The 22,853-nt window shown below is 40.9% G+C and overlaps 1 protein-coding gene across 1 annotated transcript in view; it reads left to right on the forward strand.

Moving 5' to 3' along the window:
• Window positions 1–22,853, forward strand: part of sytl5 (synaptotagmin like 5) — a 38,620-nt gene that overhangs the window by 4,410 nt on the left and 11,357 nt on the right. Inside the window, exons 2-8 of the mRNA XM_022740096.1 lie at window positions 17,550–17,899; window positions 17,990–18,205; window positions 19,307–19,419; window positions 19,617–19,734; window positions 21,269–21,412; window positions 21,718–21,820; window positions 21,960–22,089. Of these exons, the coding sequence (XP_022595817.1) occupies window positions 17,781–17,899; window positions 17,990–18,205; window positions 19,307–19,419; window positions 19,617–19,734; window positions 21,269–21,412; window positions 21,718–21,820; window positions 21,960–22,089 (943 nt within the window). The 5' untranslated portion in view covers window positions 17,550–17,780. The remainder of the gene's footprint in view (window positions 1–17,549; window positions 17,900–17,989; window positions 18,206–19,306; window positions 19,420–19,616; window positions 19,735–21,268; window positions 21,413–21,717; window positions 21,821–21,959; window positions 22,090–22,853) is intronic.

A 22,853-nucleotide genomic window follows, 5' to 3' on the forward strand; every position in this document is an offset into this window, starting at 1 on the left:
AATTTGTAGGCTCTCTGGCAAAATAAAACAAGTATTGCAACTGTTTTTCCAGCTGGCCTGAAAACCTTACACCCGTTTTCAGGACGTCACTGCCTCTGTAGCCTCTGCTCTTGTGGAACAGCACTTTTGGCATCCTCTTCGTTTCTCACATAAATCCTATTTACATTTGTCCACTCCCTTGTACTCTGGCAAACAAAGAGCTGTAACAGGACACGTGTTGTGGAGATACACACACATAGTCTCCCTATAAAACATCGGCCATATTGAATATTAGTGTATTAAACCTATTATAATTTCTGTGATCATCTGCATGATTATATCCAGATTAACCCTGAGCTGCTGTAACAAAGCTCATCTGTGCTGCTGCACCGAGTAACGTCTGATCTCTGTAGAGCCATGCTGCGCTGGGTTTCCCTCCCTCCCACTCACTTATGGCTCTCCTAACCATGACTCTCCATTGCGTGCTGCGTACCCATTTGGTATGCAGCCTATAGCCCTACGTGGCCTTGGAGATACATTGCGTCCCTGTTCAATCATGGCCGCAGCGAGGTAATCAGTGGAGGCCTGTCCACATCAACCTTGCTGCAGATGTGGGAGGGAAAGAAAAAATTTATCAAAAGCAGAAATGTAATTTGGAGGCAGTGCTGAGACGAATGACTCAGTTGAGTAATAGATTGTTGGTCAGGGAGTGATGCTTCCGTGTTGCCCTCTCTAAACCTTTAATGTGAATGGACACATGACTCTGTGGGCGCTCTGTGCTGCCGATGTTGAACTGAACCTCTGAGGGCTGCAATGGGATGATGGGACACTTCAACCTAGAAATAAGGCAAAGGCGGGGGTGCACACAGGCAGGCTCAAAATAAACCCTTTTATTTAAAATTACATAATTATTTTATTGCCGGTATCTTGACCAGTGTGTGATGCGTGGAAAAGTCAACACAGCGGAGTGTACATCAAACACAGACATTAATTAGATTCATTGTTATCAAGTCATGCACATCAAGATGTTCAATCAATAAATATGTTTGAGCAGATTAAGGCCAGCAGTAATGACATCACTGGGTGAAAGGAATTAATGAAAATTAAACCACAGCGTTGTGTAATAATGAACACTGCTGTGAAAACGTTTGAATTAGTGTCACAATGATAAAACAACCAAAATCTATTTAGAATAAGCAAAATGAGACGGTGAACACTTAAAGAATACTCCTTCAAATGTTTAACATCCCATTTTCTCCAGATGATATTCAATATTCATTCAATATTCATTTAAAATCTTCAACATTTAAATTTAACATCACCATGCAGTTCACTTCACTTAACATCAGTTGGATTTTAGCAGGGTTTAGCAGTTTGTTCTTGATGTAATGACACATGTAAATTAAACAAGTTATTAAATGTAATAGATTTTTTGCCAGAGATTTGAGTGAGATGAGAAGACTTATAACATCCATCTCTCTCCATTAAATATAAAGCTATAACCAGCTTCTGGTTAGCTTAGCTTAGCTTAGCTTAGCTTAGCTTAGCATATAGACTAGTAATGGGGAAATTGTTACAGCCAGGCTAACTGTTTCCATCCCTTCCCAGTCTTAATGCTCAGCTAAGCATATTTATATATTCATTTATTGTATATTTGGAAACATATGAGAGCGGTAAGAATCCTCTTCTCAGGAAAGTAGATTGTAGCATGAAGCGTAATGTAAAATGTATTTGCTCAAAAAATGTCAAATTATAAGTACAAGCATCCTGCACCTGAACTTCATGTTTATCTTCTATCGAGGGATTAGACGATGTGTTGTTCCTCATCAGGTCACACCAAGCGCTCTTATCAATACTAGGTAGAAAGTCACCTGCTTTATGATGTCATTACAGGCAAAGACCCACAAGTGAAGGATTAAAATCTCGTCCTCAGTGTCGTGCACATTTTAATCACATAATCTTGAGCATTAATCAGTAGTTTCAGTAGAATTTCCGGTCAACCTCACCCCTATTTGTTGTAAAGGGCAAAGTCCATTATGCAATGTGTGTATTCACTATGCTGGATCAAACCACTGAGACGCAGTGTCTGTAAAGATGCACATGTGATGGAAGTAATAGTGATTTATTTTAGCTTCTGTCTTGACTTGTTTGACCGTGTGTCGGTGTTTTGCTCTACTTTTTTTCCTCAACCAGATCAAAAGAGGAGTTCATTCATTCATTGGCAGTTTTATTTCCTCTGGTAGTGCAGCTGCATCGTCTACCTGGTTGTAAGAGCCATCTGGAGCGTCACTTAGAGAAGTCCTGTGTTGAATGTTGGAACACAGAGTCTGTTGTGTTCTTTGTGATTCTGTGCCCTTCACATTCAGCGTTGAAGGTTTGCTTTGCTTATACAGGTGGGGATATCGCTCTCCAATAGGAACCTTTTTAAAAAAAAGGTTTTTAACCTGTAATTGATGGGTTGATTAATGGTTAATAAATTGTTAGTTAGTTGTTATTAATGCTGTGCAGACCACATATAAAATATCATTAAGTACAACTTTTGTGTTGGCAGGTTTTGAAAAATCTCTTTGCTGGTGTTTACCCTCCTCCAGGATCAAACTAGCAAACTCGCCGCGGAACATCTGGACCCAACAATTAAAGAACTAAATACATTGTTAGTCCACGCGCTGTAGAGCAACACGTATGATCATTTTCAAATAGCAAAAACCATTAGATTACGATTGATTAAGTTTAGGCTAGCGATGAGGTTTGATAGCATTTTATCTGATTCCTTTAAAATCCCTTTTCAAATCATTTTAATGAATTCTGCATTTCTTTTTGTATGAAGACGTCCCAAAGTGTACTGTTTTCATTATATGCAACGTGTTAACAAAACAAATTTCAGCTGTTTTGAGTAACAAATAAAAACTACAGTACTTAACTATCAAACCTAAAGAATGGATATTCTACTATGCTGAAGGGTTGTAGAGATTTCACCACATATTCTGTCACTGTGCTGTGACATTCATTTCCTCACTCACTTTTCCTTTTGCTGCGAGGGAAATAATGTTTTCTCCTTAGTGGGGGCTGTGCTGCAGCTGCAGACGCTATAGAAGCTAACGTGAAAACAAGACAGTCAAAATAATATTAATTCTACTTTATCGTTCAGTGAATATAAGTGAAATTAATTTTGAGTGTTTTGCATGCACAAAGCGCCCTGAGGCCAAGCATGCATCTCCCCAGAGTTATCAAAAATGCCTCAGGTTTCGTTTCGTTCACGAATGGCGCCTTAATAGAAAGCAGTACTGAGGAAGCAGCTAATTGAGTCCAAGTTTCTTGAGCATGTCTGATCTTTAAACAGACACATACGTGATAATTCAATAATTGTCTCTGGCTGCTGAAACGCAGATCAGGATGCCCTTTCTGTCAAAACGTTCTGTGCTCTGAATATTGGCTGCTGCCTGCTGTTTATTTTGCAGATGCAGTTGTTTTGACACATTGCCAGGATTTTCCTGAAATGTGTGGGATGCTGAGAGCTTGCATGTGGAACTGAAAGTGTTTTGTTGTTTAGAGTTTTAGTTTCACAGGTAATGTATTAGACTGAATGTCACGGCCACCAGAAATTCACTCACCACTATGATCCTGAGCAAATAAACTCCTTTGACATATGAAAAGACAAAAAAAAAAGAGTGAAGACAAAGATCAGACAGCTGGGTACTGATGCTGTTTTTGACTTGATGCCGTAGATAAATGCAGCAAATGCTTTAGTGCCCTCAACGTGGAGGATTCAAGGCCCACCTCTCTCAAACAGGAGTTTTGTCTTTGCTGAGAGATGTTTATTCATCGATCTGTCCTGGAGGCTCAGTGAGCCCAGACACCCATCTGTCCTCCAAACACAGAATTGCATTATGCATCTGTCTGCTTAATGTTTCAGCCACACTACTGTTCAGTGTATTAAAACAGAAATGACACAGGGCTAATCTTAAAAAAAAAAAAAAAATCATAATCCATTAGCATCCACTCAGCTTTAAATTACACATGCTGTTCAGATGTTACACTCTGATTAATGGTAACACTGCTCAGAACACACACACACACACACACACACACACACACACACACACACACACACACACACACACACACACACACACCAGACTTTCAAAGGATTCCCTTCTCTCCATTAACCGGTAGTGCTTTGATAAGACGAAGCACGGTGAAATGTGTCAGGCAAGCAGCAGTTAAACAGGGACGGAGTGCTATGAAATATTCAGACATGTTGGTGAAAAGAGGGGGAGCTCTATCTCTCTCTCTGTGTGAAGAAGAAGCAGCAGCAGCAGAGGCCACGACTGAAACTGGGTTAATAAGATCCAGGCTCGATCTAAAAACCTCTCATCTCTTGTTCTTTAAGTGCTTGTATTAACAGCAAGTGGCAGAGAAACAAAAGGGGTTTTGCAGTGAAAGGTGCACATCATAAAAGATCAAACACACACATTATCTTTTATTTTTATAGTTTTGTCTGTTGATGATTTCTGGCAGAGTTCCTGAAATATCTGTTTCCCTGTATCTTTTTCTTTCATCAAGGGGAATGTCTGCTAACAGTAAAAAGTTTTGCTAAGGTTAGAGATTTTATATACTCTGCATAGTGTGCGTTTGTGCATTTGTGTGTGTTTATATAGCACCCAGCCCGCCTGCACTTGAGCCCGTCTCACAGTTTCTCTCATAAACATAACCAGTGCCAGATCTGTGGAGTTGGTAGCAGACTGTGGCTTGAAATCTGGACCATTTTCACTGCAGTTGTGGCAGAATAAATTAGCCTGTTCGACACTGCAGACATGAAAAGAGCTGATTATAGTGAAAATTGAGGGAACAAGGGTCACAGCTTGTCTCTGGCATCTCCATCACCTGTCTCATAGAAGCTCTTGTCCTCTGTGTAATTAACCACATTAAGAAACAAACAAACTGATTTATACAGGGTGCAGTTGGGGATGGAGAAGGAGAGGACGGGGAGAGTTACAGTAGATTAGTATTCAGAATTTGCATTGGAGCTGTGTGGATTTGTGCTGAAGTGTAAGAAACATAAGAACAGCAAAGAGAGAAAGAAGTAGATAATTATTTAGATTTGTGTCTGTTATTATAAGAAAATAATTATTGAGGTCACTGCATAATTTTCTTTTGCTGGTTCATATTTCATGCAAAGAGCTGTGACAACAGTGAATGAAATGCAGTGACTTGTAGCCTATAGGCTTTGTTTGCTTGTCCTTGACTTACAATAAAGAGGCTGAACCCTCACATTTATAATATAATTGAGAACAAATTTATTTTTATGTTTTATATATGTTTTGTCAGTGTTGTATCAAATTAAATATTAAAGTAGGTAAAAGAAAAATGACACGGGGCCATTAAACAAGCCAGAGCCTCAAAAATAAGTAAAAATCCAGGAAGAATGTTCTTATCATTTCAGATTACATTTTCCTTTACGACATATTGCCAAACAAATGTGCACTTCATCCAGTATCTAGTGCTGCACAGGTCATCTGAGGCCTTTGGAGCACTATGGGTTACTATGGTAATGCCCACAGGGTCAGCTGTGATACATCTGGTCATTTCCTAACTTGTCGTGCAGCACCATCATCAGGTCAACATTTTAAGTTGTCCAATGCCTACGTTTATGACCAAAACTAATGACGTTCCCATCAGCCTCAGCTGTACTTTGTGTTTATTGCAAATTAGTAAATGTTAGCATGCTAATGGCGCGTTCATGTCATATTGTTTAAACCCTAACAACCATCAAAATAATAAATTGGATATTAACACTAATACAATACACTGAGCTTATTCTATAGGAACTATTCGTTTGTTTTTATCTGTTTTCACATGTTAATGAACTGCTACAAATACAAAAGTGGCTAATTTATAATCTGTAACTGCTTAAAAATAGCATGCTAGCATGGCTTTCATGTTTCAGCTAGAAGCAAGTCAGAGCTGCTGGCATGGCTGTAGACCAGATACTGTGGAGATTAAGAAAAAGTGGTAGTTGCCCTCAACAGACTGAGTTGTATTTAAGCCAAATCAGTTGTTATTTAAAGTTCAGTTTCACTGCAGTCACTGATTAGTCTTTGTTATCCTCTGCATTTCACAAAGAATCAAAGGCTTTAAAATCTGGGAATGATGTTTTGAGTCAACGTTCTTTGTTTGTCGTACTTCACTGGCTTTAGACTTCCTCACTCAGGAAATGGTTTGAGGCCCTTTTTTTCATCTTTGTTGATGCAATTTTAACGTATTAGGCTATTTTTTTTAACACGAGTAGGTTTTATAACACTGATATGTCAACGAGACGCATGAGGAACAACATGAATGTGTATGAATGTGAAGCATATGTGTGGAAATGACAACAGACCTTATGTAATAGAACAATTTGCCTCAAAGAAGTCATTAAGATTGTGAAAGTACTCAGGAAAAAATTGCTTTATGCAGTTATTGGTTTGTGTTTTATCTGCTAAATGAGGAGGAGAAAAGCCTTTCTTTCTTTTTTGCATTCCTGTCACACGTCTTAAACTTGGTTTAAGATGTGCAGTGAGTTCCCGAGAGATGAAAAACAAAGCCTTCAAGGTCAGAACGTTTAAACTGCACTGAAATCATCGTTAAGCACCTGGTTTAACTGTCTTACTCCTTTTGCCCTAAAGTCCCGATTTCCTTTTCTCTTCCTGGTAGTCTTTTATCTCATGAGTCACAACACAACACAACCAACCAAAACCAATCATCCATTTTCTGTCTCCGGCTCTGTGCTCTCTCTGCTGGTCTGTTTTGAGGATTGGCAGCCTCTTCCTGAGCTCATGCTGCCCTTTCCTCTTAATTAGCGAGTGAAATATCACAAACAACCTATCAATGCAAGGACAGTAATCAGCATACAGATAAGAATAATGCAGAAGAGTTCACTGAAGGTGAAAGTAGGCGAGCAGAAAGTGGCTGACGGGGGATGGGGGGGGGGGGCTCTGGATAAGGTTTCTAGAGGCACAAATTCTGTTGGTTTGTTTTTCCCATTTTCTGCTCCATTGAGCCCCGCAGGAAACTGTGCAGGCCTCCGGGCTTGATAGGTCATTACGGACAGCAGCTCCTCGGAGAGCCGTAATGTTATGATGGCAGTGACATGTGCTCCATGGTTGTAGGCAGCATTTTAAATGTTAGTCATGGTTCGACAGGAACTACTTAGTGGTGGTCAAACACAGTGGTGTGTATGATGGAAAACAAACCTGAAGCCTTGTTGAAGTGGAGCTTATTTTAATGATTTCATTAAGACATGTGTAGTGTAATCATATTCTATATTATTATCATCTTATGTTTTGTGTGTAAAATCTTCATTTGTAAATTAACTAGTAGTTAAAGGTATCTGATGAATGTAATGGAGTAAAAAGAACAAAATGAAGTGGATGGAAACAAAGTGAAGAGGAAATACTCAAGTAAAATACATGAACCTCAAAACTGCACCTGAGTGAATGTACTTTAATTCTTACTGGAGTAAATGTAAAGGGTGAAGAAAGACAGTTAAAAGCTACACCATGAAACTGAATGAAAATATTTTTTTAAGTTGAAAATTTGGAGAGGTGCTGTCAAAGGCTGTGACCCAAACTCATTGAACAGCCTGGCAGCGGCACGGAGATGTTCCCTTCGAAAGTTTTAGTCTTCTCTGTCGAGCTCTTTTTTTTCTCCACACACCTACTTCTGTCTCTTTTTATGTGTACAGCCAAGTGCAACACCGTGGATGCCTTTGCATAGGGACCATCAGAAAGTGTGTGATGTTATCCAAATTCAAGTGATTATCATGTCAATGTCTTTTCACCCTGGCTATATAAACACTTTTACCTTTTTCCCCGTGGTAACGCTCATCCCCAGCCAGAGCATGATGATTTGTAGGTAGCCGGTTTGGAGATCAGGTCAAAGGTTGCTGTTCCGGATGAAAACTATCTTTCTTTTAGCATCAATTTGACATCACCACCCGACCCGCAGACTCGTAATCAGAGACAAAAGGCCACATCTGGCGCGGGCAGAATGCAAGTCACAGTTATGTGTGTCAGTGTCAGGCTTGACAGGGGTGAGTTATTTATATTGGTGTCTAATGTCGCTTCATTACCTGCGGAGCCTACAGAGTAATTAAGGTTTCAAATTGGATTCTGATTGACAAACCATGACGGGCTGTGTTTCAGCAGAGTTATTGACACGCAGAGACTCCAGAGGATGAGGAGGAGTGACGTGAGTGCTTGCAGACGGATCCTCGCTTGATTGGCAGTGACATGGACAGTGTGTCTGACAGGTCTCCAGGCAGGAGAAGGAGGTTGTTAGTGCACTGCAGTGGTGCGGCTATGTTATCTGCCCTGAGGTGTTTTGTGTGTGTGTTTGTGTGTGTGTGTTTGTGTGTGTGTGTGTGTGTGTGTGTGTGTAAGAGAAAGACAGACAGAGAGGTCACCACTTAAATGTAAAGCACACACAGGCAGGGATACTTTCCACTTGGACAAACATGTCATGTATCATTGAATGTGCCGTTTGTTTAATTGCCCAAACCCATCTAGAAGTCTCTTCCCAGAATCCTCTCCAGTCCCCTCCAGCAGGCCAGATCTCATCTTGAGCTTGCTGTGAGGACGATGGCTGCCTATTGATTTCACCTCGCTGTGAACAGGACCACATCCGATCTCAGGAAGTGGATTACATGCGAGGAGATACACAGCTGAGATAGCAGGATAAATGCTATTTGCTTCATTTCCTTTAAGCTGAGATAAACTGGAGCGAGCTGGAAACTGTTTTGAGATATAACAGCATGCATATGGATCTCTGTTAGAATCTGCACAGCGCTCTGTTGTAAAAGGCAAACATCATGAGAAAGATGCTGTGTTTGCTCTCTGTTTTATGAAGAGCACTTTGACTGTTGACATGTTGTAGACTCACTATTGTAAATTTGATTGGCCTGCCTCTCTGGGTTTTATGTGCAAAAATCTATCTCAAGAGCTTTGTGCTTCATCACGTTCTCTTACTTAGAAAAGCAATTGAATTTTATGTCTGCTGAGTGTTGCTGTGCTTTGATCATCACTACATCTGTCATCGTTGTGATATTTCCCCCTGGATTTTCTCCTTGAACAAATGAGTCAGGCCATTTAACACCCTGCCTGCCTTTAAAGTCCAGTGTGTTCTGCCGCCTTGTGTGATTCCTCCTTTCACAGGAGGAAAAGAACAAGTAGTGGCTGCTTTTATCCTGAGGAATTCATGTTGAGGTAAAAATTACAACAATGGTGGCGTTAGCTCATGGAGCGTCTGATTTGAGTTGTGCATGTAAACACAGGGATCCTTAAGTCGTTCCAGTATATCTATGGTGCAGGAATTAATTTCTTTGAATGAAAAGGAAAATAGTTAAATCCATTAATGCACCCATAATCATAGATTTAGCTATTTTCTGTTCTTTTCGGGGGGTGACTAAAACACAGGGAGTCATTTAAATACAATACAAAACAAGTAAACCTTTTAAAATAGACTCACCCGTCTCACCCGTAGGACACTTTGGCCTTGGCAGCACTTTAGGTTTGTTTTGGTTTGTACTGGACTCATTTTCACACAACCTTGACAAATTATACATTTTTTGAAAGCTCTAACTCTCTTGATTCTATCTGTGCAAAGCATTTTAGGCTCCCCATATCACCCCAAACCCACCTTTCAATTTGTAAGGTTGGTCCACACAGCAGAAAAGTTGCTCCTTACCTTTTCAGGTTGATTATGAGGGAAGATATGGGTCCAATTGCTAAAAACATATATATACATATATGTATAGTGGCTTTGGCTACACACATAATGTTTGTTGGTCAGGTCAATTCATTATTTGTTTTGGTCATTTCATGGTATTTTTTTTTTTTAACCCGCCAGACTTATCCTGTAATTACCTTGAACAACAGACTTGGGCAGATGTGATGCATTCCTATCAGTTTACCTATTCAACCAAGTCCACGTTATTATGCACCAATACATTGGAGCTTCCAGGAGTTTCCCAGTTGTGGTCGTTATCTGGATGTTGATGAGTACAACACAAGACAGAAACTGCATGGATGCAGCATATGCACAGATGATGGGTGGTGATTAAAGGTGTAGAGAAGGTACAGCCCCCACTTGTTATAGCAGACAAGACAGAGCTACAGTATATCAGGATATGTTATATTCTCTGGTGAGTGTCAGGGCACGGCTGTAAGCAGCTGTGAAGTGTCATTGTTGACCTTTATTGATGAATAATTAATGATCTCTACACTTGGAGCGTGTGTGTGTGTGTGTGTGTGTGTGTGTGTGTGTGTGTGCGCTGGAGTGACCTGCTGTTTAATGGTCACCAGAGACGCTCTCTGCCTCTCATCATCACTGTCCACTGCCGTCTGTGTCACATTAATGATTTACGAAGAGAATGTACAGCATCCTGTAAATGACCACAGGGGGATTTAGGGGTTATACTTTAAAACAAAAGAAAAGAGCCACGGTGCTTTAAAGGACACCATCTTTCATCCCTACGAAAACCATCAAGACAGAGTAATGGTTAACAGACTTGTGTGACTGTTTTTTTTTTTTTTATGGAACTGGCAATTTGTATAATTTATTAATGATCTGGACTCACGGCTGTTCGTAGCCCTCTATCTTAGGATTGTGTGGTAGTGTATATGCTACACAATGTAGCGCCAGGGGAAATTATCTGGAAAAACCTTGTCCTCCCAGGAGATGAAGAATCTGCTGATACAAGGTGAAGGAGCTTCTTTATGATTTATTTGCTGTCTCTAAGGGAAAATCTCAAGTAAAAGATCTTCACTGCTCCTCTCTGAGATAACAAAGCTAAAACTTGAAGTCGAAGCTGAAGAATTTTCAATTCAACGAGGGACGGGGTTGACCCACATTTCTGGGAAAAAAAAAAATAAGGTACACCACACAGCATACAGTGTTTTCTTGACCTAGTTCATCCCATCCTCAACTATCTCACAGAAAGGTTTTGTAACTGTATTCACAGAGAGTTAAAAGGTGTATGATGCATTCAGAGCTTCTGGGATATTGCTGCCCTGCTGCTGAGGAGAGTGAAGAGCGAGTAAGAGGAAGAAACAGGCTGAGCCGAGTGCAGGATGCTGAAAAAGACGGCAAAGTCAGGGAGAAATGCAACAGTGTGTCTGAGGTTGGGCGATATTTCAGTTTTATCAAATTGCAGCAAAATCATACTGCACTGATACAGTCTTATCAAGGAGTCATGATACACATTTCTGCTGTCCAAATTCATGATTCTGACCAAGCTGTAGTTTAAAACTGACAAAACTAATCAGTAAGACTGTGTAAAAATGAAATTACACATCCTCCTTCCACAAATTAAAACTTGTCAGCAATAAGATGCACCATAGCTCAGCTGCACACACTAAGGGGTTTGACTGCTACATGCTTATCTGTTCTGGTAAGACCAGTAGTGTATGGTGGTTAATGTTTGCGAACACTAGAATCGGAGTCAGTTCACAGACTTTATGGCTCTTGTGCTCTAATGCTATGTCGCTAATGCTATGCTATGTTCTTTTAGAAGTCTCTTGCGGCCACAGTGGACACTTAATCTCGCTTTTAAGTTTTGATTGACACATATAAAGAACTTGGTCTAATATAACGCAAAATACTGCATCTTAGTTCATTGCTTTATATGTTCATTTGACTGAGGTTCAGTGACTAGCTGCTGAACGTACTGGAGCATTTAACTGCTAAAGGGACAGATATTTCCCTCAGGAGTTGGTAGACAGCAAAACAGAGCTAAATGTGAAATATACTAGTGTTTGCTAACATGTTCGCCATAGCAACGTAATCTAACAAATCAGTTTCACTGCTCTTAATCAAGGTTTAAAGTTCATTCTTGACCTTGGAGACAGCAGTTGAGAAAACAGCCTCAAAATAAGGAACAGCTATTTACTAGCTGTTCTGGAGCTCTCTGTCATATCACGAGATCTTGATCAGCAGATGGAGTTGTCATGAAATTGCAGATGTTGCTCAAATGGAAACAGATGACAAGTCCTTAAAGTGCTTAGGAAGAAATGGAAATGGAACATCTGCACTTCCATGAGAACTGGGTGAACCCTCTCTCTGCTGATGAGTTGAATTTTTTTTTTTGGTTTTAAAAGCAGAGAAAAACACACACAGCCCTTCTTGCCCGGTTACTCAGTTACTCAAGAGTCCTGGTGACTTCTTTCATTTCTGAATTACTGAGGCCACTGTGCTCTTGGGACACTGAAAGCTTTAGAAATGGTTTTATACCCTGGCCCTGATCTTTGTCTCATCACAATTTTATTGTGGACGTCTGAGGAGAGTCCTTGGACTTCGTGACTTGGTTGTGGTCCTGATATGCTGTGTGAATTGTGGGACCTTGTACTCAGGTGTATGTCTTCCTAAACTATATCTAATTAATTCAGTTTGGTACAGATGGACACAAGCTCTCGACACATCTGAAAAAATTAAAGCAAACAGGATGTCATTTTGAGCGTCAGTTTTTGAATTTTAATACATTTGCAAAAGTTTCTAAAAACATGTTTACACTTTGTCATTGTTGGTTATTAATTTTGGATTGATGGATAACATTTTTTAATTTATCCATTTAGGATTAAATGAACAGCACAATAAAATGTGCACAAACGAATACTTTAACTGACTTCAGCCTGAATACTTTGTAAAGCCACTGTATATGGACATATAAATGTATCCATGTTTATATTGTGGATATTTCCACCATGTCACTAAGCCCTAGTCCTGTCTTAAAAAAGTACTTTATGTAGTTCATGATGGATGTTTTTTTTCCCATCATTTCCTGATTATAGGACAGGTGGATCAATGCAGTGTCAGCAGTATTGCAGGCGTTGTACCGGACCGTTGCGGTGGAGAAGGAGCTCAGCCGGAAGGCAAAGCTTTCGATTTACCAGTCGACCTACATTCTGACTCTCACCTATGCTCATGAGCTGTGGGTAGTGACCGAAAGAATGAGATCACAGATACAAGTGGCTGAAATGAGTTTCCGCCGCAGGGTGGCTAAGCCTTAGAGATAGGGTGAGGATCTCCGACATTCGGAGGGAGCTCGTAGTAGAGCCACTGCTCCTTCTCTTTGAAATGCCTTTGGATCCCCGTGGATGAGCTGGAATATGTTGGTGGGGGGAGGGACGTCTGGGCTACCTTCCTCAACCTGCTGCCACTGTGACCTGACCCCGGATCAGTGTCTGAAAATGGATGGATGACTTGCAAAAGAAAATCATTACATAATGTAGAATGAAACAGTGAGACAGAGATACAGGGGATGGGCGTGCTCCTCTCATTTACTACTTAATTTAACCTAACTGGATATTGGCGTGTACTCAGACGAATATTGTGTTATGTGCTACTTGATGCTCAAGTAACCAAATCACATTAACGCACAGACTTCCAGTTAAACCAGTCATACTGTGCTAATTCCAGTCAGCAGCATATTCCACCTCAATCAGGTCCGACAGTCCCCACTTTTATTTAGTTTAATTACATTCTCAGCTAAAGCAAAACAACAAACACCTGGGGAAAACAGATGTTTGTTGGTTTAATCCACAAGAGCAAAAACATTCTGGCCAGAGGGGAAAACAAACATTATAATATAGTGTCATTTCAAAAAAAAAAAAAAAAAAAAAGATTATGTAACCACTAAACAGCTGGCGAGTGTTGTTTTTAGCAAACGTTACACAAACAGGAGTAAACAGACTATTTGCTTCAGCTGGTGGAGCGCGACGGTGTATGTGAGACTGACTGGAAATAAACTACAGTGCCCATGTTCGTCATAATAAAGGAACATGTCAGCCGGTGTAATGATGTGGCTCTATGTGAGTTTTTGATAGTAACACTGGAGAGGCTTTGGCTACACAGATAATATTTGTTTGTAACCATTCAGTATTGGTTTTGGTATTTTGTTGACAATAAGAAAAACATTAAATATCAACAGACTTGACCTTCAAAGCCTGATAGAGCTGTTGTTTCTGCTAGTTACAGAGTGCTTAAATCCAAAGCCAGACATGAGGCGGTGTATAAAGCACAAACCTGGACCCTTCTGTAATGTAAGAAGGTAAAAACAATAAAAATTAGTCACTTTCTCTGTTTTTCCCAATGAAGCAATTTACATTTGAAGGTTTTCCTTCTGGAACAACAGTCCACTATTGAACTACAACCAGCTCAGTGTTGATAAGGAAGGACTGAAGCTGTTCTGAGGCGACGCGTGGCCTTGGTTTCTGACTTCAAAGTCGCATTTTATCTGTTGCTCTTTCCAACCGCTGAATGTTCAGTAATGACTGTATTTTATGTTCATCCTGTGTTCATTTCTCTATACACATCCACTTTGCTTTTTCTGCCAACTGGCTGCTCCCAGCACACCTGTGGTCTTTAATTGGCAGATTGATTCTGCTGTCTGAGCTCTGCCACCTGCAGAAAACACAGACTGACTGATGGTAAAATGCCACACAGTTACAAAAACACCAAGAAGGCCACAATGTGTCTTTATGGCCAGATGTCCCGGCTATAACGCGCAGACTCTATGACAAATGATCCGTTATATGCTTGAACAACGTGAACCGCGGTGGAAAAGATGAAAAAGCGTCTTCACGCTGTGCTGAAAGGGCAGTAAAGTCACTGTGCTTTCCTCTGAGATGTCATTAGTGCAGGGCTGAGAAGTGAGGCATCAGAAGCCAAAGTTTTACTGTCTCCTCGCTCGTGTTTGCTCAGGGCAGAGAGAGCGGCGGCGGGAATGTGTGCTGTGTGTACTCAGGGAGGGCTGCGTCAGGTCACCACGCCTACTGCGGCACACAGTTCAAACTACGAGACAGTGTTAGCTCTCTTAGCGCAACTATAATATGATGGAAACTCAGATAAATATTTATTTCACTTTATTGACCTTGTTGGCCCAGTGTTAGTCGTGTGTGTACGTCAGGAATATTATGTGACACAGTTTCTTGGCTGCCAGGAACTTAAACCAGCTGTTATAATCAGCATTTTTGATTTCCTGCTTTATAATGACTCACACATCTTAAAATCTACTTATTCTGTTTCTCGTTTCAGTCGGTGCAGCGGTGGAAATGTTTATTATGTCTGAAGCCCAGATCACTGACAGTTTGCGGATAATTGTGAATTGTGTTTTCTGAATGTTGACAGAAGTGTCAGTTGAGTGTTTGTCAGATGATAACTAACAGTCTGACATGATGATGTGTGTATTTAAAATAGTAGGAATTAGCAGTGTTTGTTTGTTTTCTTTCAGTCCCACTGGCTCTATGGATGGCAATAACGGTTGGTTAATCGCTGTAGACTCTTAGGCTTGACCCAAGAGAAGTCACAGCCAAACTCAAAGTGAGAGTTAAAAGCCTGACGTCATAGAGAGGGAGGAAATTTTGATATTGTTTAAAAGGAGGGATAATGGTGGACATTTTCAGACGGTGTCTCCTGGAAGACATTCACAGCATCGCGCTCGACTGTTTGAATGGAAAGTGAAAGAAAAAGCAGCGCTAGACAGAGAAGTTCAAACCGAGCGTATCTGAAGGAAAACCTCCTCATTGGCGAGAGTGCAGCTGCAGTTCAGTTTAAAATGCTATAATCACTGATGTCATGATGTGCCTTTGGGTGCAAATGAAGCTGAGATGATGTCTGCTGGTTCATTAGCGCTAATTCATGTAAAGTGAAGGGAAGAGACGAGAGGAGAAAGGACAAGGATGAAAGAGACGGTGATGAATAAGGACTGAAGGAGGCTGGTGTGGGCTTTTGCAGATCCGCCACCCCCACCCCCACCCCCACCCCACTCCAACCAATTTTTATTTCCCACCTTCATGTACACAAGCACAGACAGAATTTTGTCTCTCTCCTCAGTGCCTCATATAACCCTGTATATATTAGTTTGTGATCTTCATGGTTGATTTTATTGACAGCGTGGGAAGCTTATTTCTGTGCAAAGCAAGTTATTCTCAGCACTTAACTTGTTCAGGTGCCGCAGCAAGGTGGAGAATCTTATCTCTCTCTCTTTGTGTGTGTGTGTGTGTGTGTGTGTGTGGTATTCAAAGCACATCACTTCGCTTAATAACTTGCAGAGGCGTCCTAAGGAATCGGGGCCACTTAGCATTTTCACAGCACGCCCCAGGAATGACATTCTCATTGCTTCCCACCGCTCCCCGAGGACCATCCATCACATTCAGGTGGTAGGGTTGGGTTGTTGGTTCGATGTCTGGCTCCTCCTGTCCATATGTCACAGTGTGTTTCAGAAGGATACTGAACTCCAACCTGCCCTGGACGAGTGTGTATGCATAGTGAGGGAAAACAGGAGTCTACAGCCACGCTAGTGGCTGTGAGGCTGTACCTATACAGATGATATGTCCTTATATCAAGAGTGATGTTTCCATAAGTCACCTATAATATTATCACATATATACATCCTCTGGATACATATATGAAATACCTTTAGTAAAATTAGTATATTTACATATATTAATGAATTATGATTTTTTATATGGTTTAACACGTTGCAGGTATATGTGTTAACAATCTATATTTAATGTGTGTGTGTATTTATATATATATGTGCAAATTTATTAAGACAATATAAAAACTCTGTATTTGACTGACTTTTGGACCCTACTGTGTATAATATCAACATATATTGACAGGCATTGGGTTGGGTTGGATATATATTTACATAACATTCATCTACAATATAAGAATACATACATAAACATACAGTACATATCCTATTTGTATGGGCTAGACATATATGTCAATATATGAAATTGCTCCAACAGGTTTTATATATCATTTTTAGATAAAGGTTTTTGTTAAATACACATAGCTCATATACTGTATGGAAATTCAATATATGTGCATATTCCATTTGTGTATAATGACTATACTCAGGCACTGAAGGGGATATGAATGCATGTGCCAAATTTCATAAAAATCTATCCAACAGTTGTTGCGACATTTCAATCAAAACCACAACAGTCAACATCAGGGGATCATGGAAGTCCACAGGTTTTGTCCTCTAGGCACTGTGAATATTTGCACCAAACTTCACAGCAGTTCTCAAGGACTGATGAGATATTTCATTCTGAACCAAAGTGATGGACTGACATTGCAATCCCTTAGAGACATGCCACTGGCATGAAGCAAAGCCAAGTCTCCTTGTACAAAAGCATCACTCGCACCAAAGGAATCTAATGTAGCTGTGTGCGTTGGCATGCAGGTGAGCAGATTATTATTACAAGCCATGTCATGAATTTCAGGGATAGACAGAGCTTTGTTAACGGAAGCTGAGAAATGTGGGTGTTGTGCTCTGAATGTCAGCCTTGGAGCCTAATTGGGAGGTTGTTAAGCTGCTGTGGAGCTGTCAAATGTCTACCAATTACTTGCGCTTCTTTGTAATCCTGCAAATCATTGTCTTATTTTAATTAATGCTTTTTACACCAGCCAAAAGACAAGCACATTAACCTGGACCTGTATTGCCAATCCATTTGCAGTTTCCACTAAGTTATTAACGTCAGATGTATTTTATTGATTTTCCTTGTCTGTTTCACATTGTCTAGGATTCCTGAAAGTGGCCACCTCTTGTCGGCTTCCCCAAAGAAACAGAAGATTAGAGGAGGAAAAAAACTGGAGGAGCACCAGGAAGTTCAGACTATGTCAACTAAAAGAACAACAACCCAATTGTTAGCAGAACAGAAACTGGAGTTCTTCGTATCATAATGTAGTTCTTCTGACTCCCTTCATGCAACATCTTAGTTGACTGTTTTTGACTGAGTCTAACTGAGGGATCAATGGAGCAGGTCGAGGAGGATTTGAACCTCTCCTTTCTGCTGGAACATGAGAGAGAGATGATCCTGAAGGTGCTGCAGAAAGACGAGAAACTGAGGAAGCGAGAAGAGAAGAGGATACGGTGAGGACTTCGTTATCATTTCAACAATTTCACATCTCACTCTGACGTTTCTTCATATCTCTTGATGTTCCTCCCCTTTCTCTCGCACAGGAAGTTGAAGAATGAGCTGCTGGAGATCAAACGAAAGGGTTCCCGACGGCCCCAAGAGTTGGGCGAGCGACAGTGCGCTCGCTGTCTGAGGGCTTTGGGCCTGATTTTCGACCGTGGAGATCTCTGCGAGGAGTGTCAGCTGCGTGTCTGCAGCGACTGTCGCGTTGCAACTCCCAACGGACGCCAGTGGAAGTGTAATGTTTGTGCCAAGATCTCGTAAGTGTGATGATGCCTGCAGGGACTAGGACAGTGTTGAGTGTTTGGAAGAGAAATGGAGTCCAGATGGTTTAGATTAGATGGTTAATGACACCACATCTGTCTCCATTTGTCTGCGAGGGCCTCAGGTGTTTCAGTGCCGGGATCATCTCCAAAGCTTTAAGGAAAAATCCACCCTGACCAAAAAAAAAACCCCACTGCAACACTATCTGTCGGTGCTGTTTATACCGTTGGTTTTACAGCATCTTTTCTCATTTACGTCCTCCATGCATTACGTGTGGTAATTAGTTAAGCCGAATGTATTTATTTTGTGTTGTTCAAAAGTAGAGTTAGCTTACATATTTGGTATTCAAGGACTGTAAATGCACGCACATGACATCATGCGTCACCTTTCTCAGTGGCTTGAAGTATTCAATATCCTTTCTCCCAGACGAGGGTTGTTTTAGTAGTTGATGTAAATGTCACCTTGTTTTTTTTTTTTTTATATGATGACACATTGTTAAAAAGGTTAAGTAAAAAAATAACAGAAATAAATCTTGCAGCACTCTTGGCTTGTCCTCAAGGTACACTCGTCATTTTATTAAGAACACCTCGTTAAAACCAGTGCAGTGTAATCCAGCAGTCCTGCAGGAAATCAACAACTTCAATGAGGTTAAGCTAAAAAAAAAAGAAGCAGGACCACCTCTCTGTATCATGCAATACGATTCAACAGCACTACAAACTGCATCCTCCAAAATGATCATACAATTGAATCAACAACTCTCTAGAACAATTTCAATAAAAACTGAACATTATTACCTTCATGATGGTAAGATTTATTACAGGACTGTTGCTTTAGACTGCATTACGTGCACAAATAAGTAACGTGAGATATTTCCAGCTCTGCCACAATGGAAATTATTAGGAACCAACTACAACACTACTGGTAAACATGAGGGTTCGATGTCTGTTCTTCAGAATCAATTAGCGGTGGGGTTTTATTTCTAGTCTCTCAACACTCATAAATAACTGATCACTTATCGATTAATATCTAACAGCTTGAGTTGGCCTGATGTTTTGAGGAGCTGAATTGCCAGTAAGCCGTGGACTGTGTGTTTGCAGGGAGCTGAAGGTGGTGACAGGAGAGTGGTTCCTGGAGGAGCGGTCCAAACGCTTTGAGCAGAAAGTGCTGAGCAGTGATGTGATCAAACAGAACATCCTGAGCAGCCCGACCAGTGAGTCTGACCACTAATGTACTCAAAACTGTACAACTGTAAGCCAAACAACAAACACAGAGCACATCATTAGGAACACCATACTAATACTGGGTAGGGCTTCCCTTCTCTCTTTCTGCTGCCACTTGATTGGCTGATTGGTAGTAGTGCGGGATATACGCTGATGGTGTTCATGGCTTTTTGTTTTTGATCACAAGCCGCAGACAAAAAGTCTACAGAGACCCTTTCGACCCCCTCTGAGTCCGAGAGACCTGACACCCCGAGATCTCATAGGAGCGCAATACTCATCGCTATGGACGGTGCCAGGAGGAAAGGGTAAGTTGCGAAAAAAATGTTTATGTTCATGTGAATGCATATTTATTCTGAATTTAGCAGGACTTACTCACTGAATTGTTACATAACATGAACACATGAAATATGCATGATAGGAGAAAGTGCACAGGATAAAATCAGATCAAACCAAATTCAAAAGAAGTCTGCAGTGTGTTGAAAGGCTCACTCCAGCACAAAGGCATTAGAAAAGATCAAGTGGATGCTCATTTGATTTTTGAGACCCTGAATGTGTTTTAAAATACATTTGGCAAAGCAACACGGCAGTAATTGGATTGTGCTGGCTAACATCACTCCGCGTCTTGGCTACACTCTAATGGTTCCTGAAGGCATCACAGCGTTTCAAACAAAGACGCCATATAGACAAAAAGCAGCCAGCAGCCTCTGATAAACAATAGATGTTATTGCTGTTAACACAAAATTCAGCCACTTCAGTTTCAAAATCTCAGGGAGCTGCAATTATTTCATCAGAGCGGGGCCTGCTGAGCACACATTACATAACCCATCATTAAGAAGAAAACAGTAATTCAAACAGTTTATTCAAATATTAATGACTAAATATAACATAAATATTACTACATTTTTACTAAATACGTGTTTTGTTTGCTGGAGTGTTTGATATTGGAAATAGTGTTCCTGCATGGTGTGCATAATTTCATAATGTGGAAGCAAATCTGTATATGAACATAGATCAGATTTGTCAAACTTATAAACAACAGTGCTAGACAATCATGGGATTCATTAGCCAGAATTTTGACCATCAAGTAAGTATGCTAGTGAACTTTTTGGTTTGGATTCAGTACAACATGAAACAAATGCATGAAAAGTGCAATAGAGACAAATCAAAACAAACTACAAGACGCAAGCTACACTTTCTGTTAGCTCAGTGTAGCTTGGTATACTGCTAAAATGTGCCAATTAGCACACAAAGTCCAAATAAAAACTTCTTTACAATTCATCCTCCGGGCTCCACGGGTGTCTGTACCGAATGTCATGGCAATCCATCAAATAGTTGTCAAAACTTTTCACTAAAAAACAAACGTCAACCTCATGGTGGCGCTAGAGGAAAAGTCAGAAGGATTCTGGACCTGCATCAGCAGCCCTGATGCAGGTCCAGAATTTTTAATATCATATCATATAATCACCCATATCACCAAATTTCACTAAAGCTGGTGAAAAGCAGGACTGAAAACAACTTAATAATAATTAAACAATTAAATGTATCTACCAGGGTTTAAGTATACTAGATAATATTTCCTCTGCAGGATGGAAACTGTAGAGCTGAGTGACCGAGATGATCCTGATAAAGCGGACGGATCAGAGAGACACGCTGCAATGACTCTGCATTAATAGACATGACCACATATCTCCAATGTTCAGTAGATAACAGACTCCCTGCGTGTGTGTGTGTGTGTGTGTGTTATCTACCAGGGTTTAAGTATACTAGATAATATTTCCTCTGCAGGATGGAAACTGTAGAGCTGAGTGACTGTGTGTGTGTGTGTGTGTGCGCGCACAGACGGATGAAGATGGATAAAAAAGGCAGCCGACCCACCTTGAAGCCAGAGAACGGAGTCGACAGTGTCAGTGTCAAATCTGTTTCGGATGGAGATGCTCAAAGCGTACGAAGTGTCCGCTCTGCTCCGAGTCCGCGTTCAAACAGGTGTCAATCTTTTTTTTTTTTTTTTCAAAATGCAGTTACACAGTGCTTTGCTAAGATATAATAGAGGAAACTCTTACTCAGCATCATACATTAGGTTTTTACCTTTTTAGATCCCCATTCAGCAGGTAGGGACAACAGCAGACACTGTCTCAAATCTCATTGTCGCAGCAGTGGTGCAGCCTCACGTCAGTCTCTACAGTATTGAAACCTCAACATGTGAATAGAGACTTGATGTTGAAGGAACTCTGGGAGGTGCTGAATACATGTTGTGGATGGTGTTGAACTGGTCTCTTCCTGGCGTTCAGGGGAGGTGCGGTGGCCTTGGAGTCCTCTGGGATGCCCACAGTACCCAACAACCTGCGATCCCAAACTTCAGACAGATCATCCACTCCCAGCGACAACCGGAGGGTCAGGGTCAGCAACTGACACACACACACACACACACATGCTCACATAAACACACATACAGCTACACGCCGGAGGAAACTGTCTAGATTACAATGTTCTTTTAACAGTTTTGGGTGGGTGTATTTGTGTTTGCAAACAGCCTGATGGAGCGGAGAGCGTTGCCAGTTTGCACTCCGGTGACAGCACGCCTGAGCAGAAAGCTGCCGGCAATAACAGGAGGAACTCTGGCACTCCCACCATTTCTGTGTCAAGGGCCTCGGTCTCATCAGGTATCTCCATTACAACCCACTCCTCCTTTTTCTGTCTTGTTTCCCCCGCCCCAAAACAGAAGTGACTTGACTCCTGCTGCCGTCATACAGCTTCACAGCTCACACACAAACATTTCAATGAGTCACAGTTTGAAGATGCGTTCGTGGCAGCAGGTTCATATCAGAGATGATGTTAGACAGTCTAATCAGGGCGATGCAGAAACACTCAGCTCCATCTCCTACTGTTAAGTATCTCGTAAAGGATTAAATGATGCCATACGCCAGATGTCACGTCTTCACCAATTACACTATTAACTCACGCTCCCCGTCACCTTCTGCTGCTCTTCTTTATGTGTGGAACTCTCCCGCTTTTTGCTTTGGTATAATCTCCTCCACTTTGTCTCTCTCCGTACAAAACCTTTTATCTCCGTCAGTACCAGCTGCGAAGAGGTGTGTCAAGATTATAAAGTGGTTCCGATTTGTGTCGTTAGCTGGAAACTGCTGACAGACGACCTCCTCGACTCGCCCACAGATGCGTCCGACCACAAATTCACAATAGTATGAAGATGAAACCATTTTGTTTTGTAGCATTGTATTTCCAGTTTTAGCAAATATTTTAAGAATCCGAGCTTGTGCTTCACTTTATGGTTGATGTGCTCCAAAGATACAGTTTGTCCCTGGATGAGTCCTCTGATCTTCAGACATCAACCCAGTTTTTCCTCCTCAAAGCTCATTTACACTTCACCTGCATTATTTTATTACTTTTACTCTATTTTGGGGAAATT

The sequence above is a fragment of the Seriola dumerili genome, unplaced genomic scaffold (genome assembly GCF_002260705.1).
Source record: "Seriola dumerili isolate Sdu_G_001 unplaced genomic scaffold, Sdu_1.0 BDQW01000052.1, whole genome shotgun sequence".
NCBI lineage: Eukaryota > Metazoa > Chordata > Actinopteri > Carangiformes > Carangidae > Seriola > Seriola dumerili.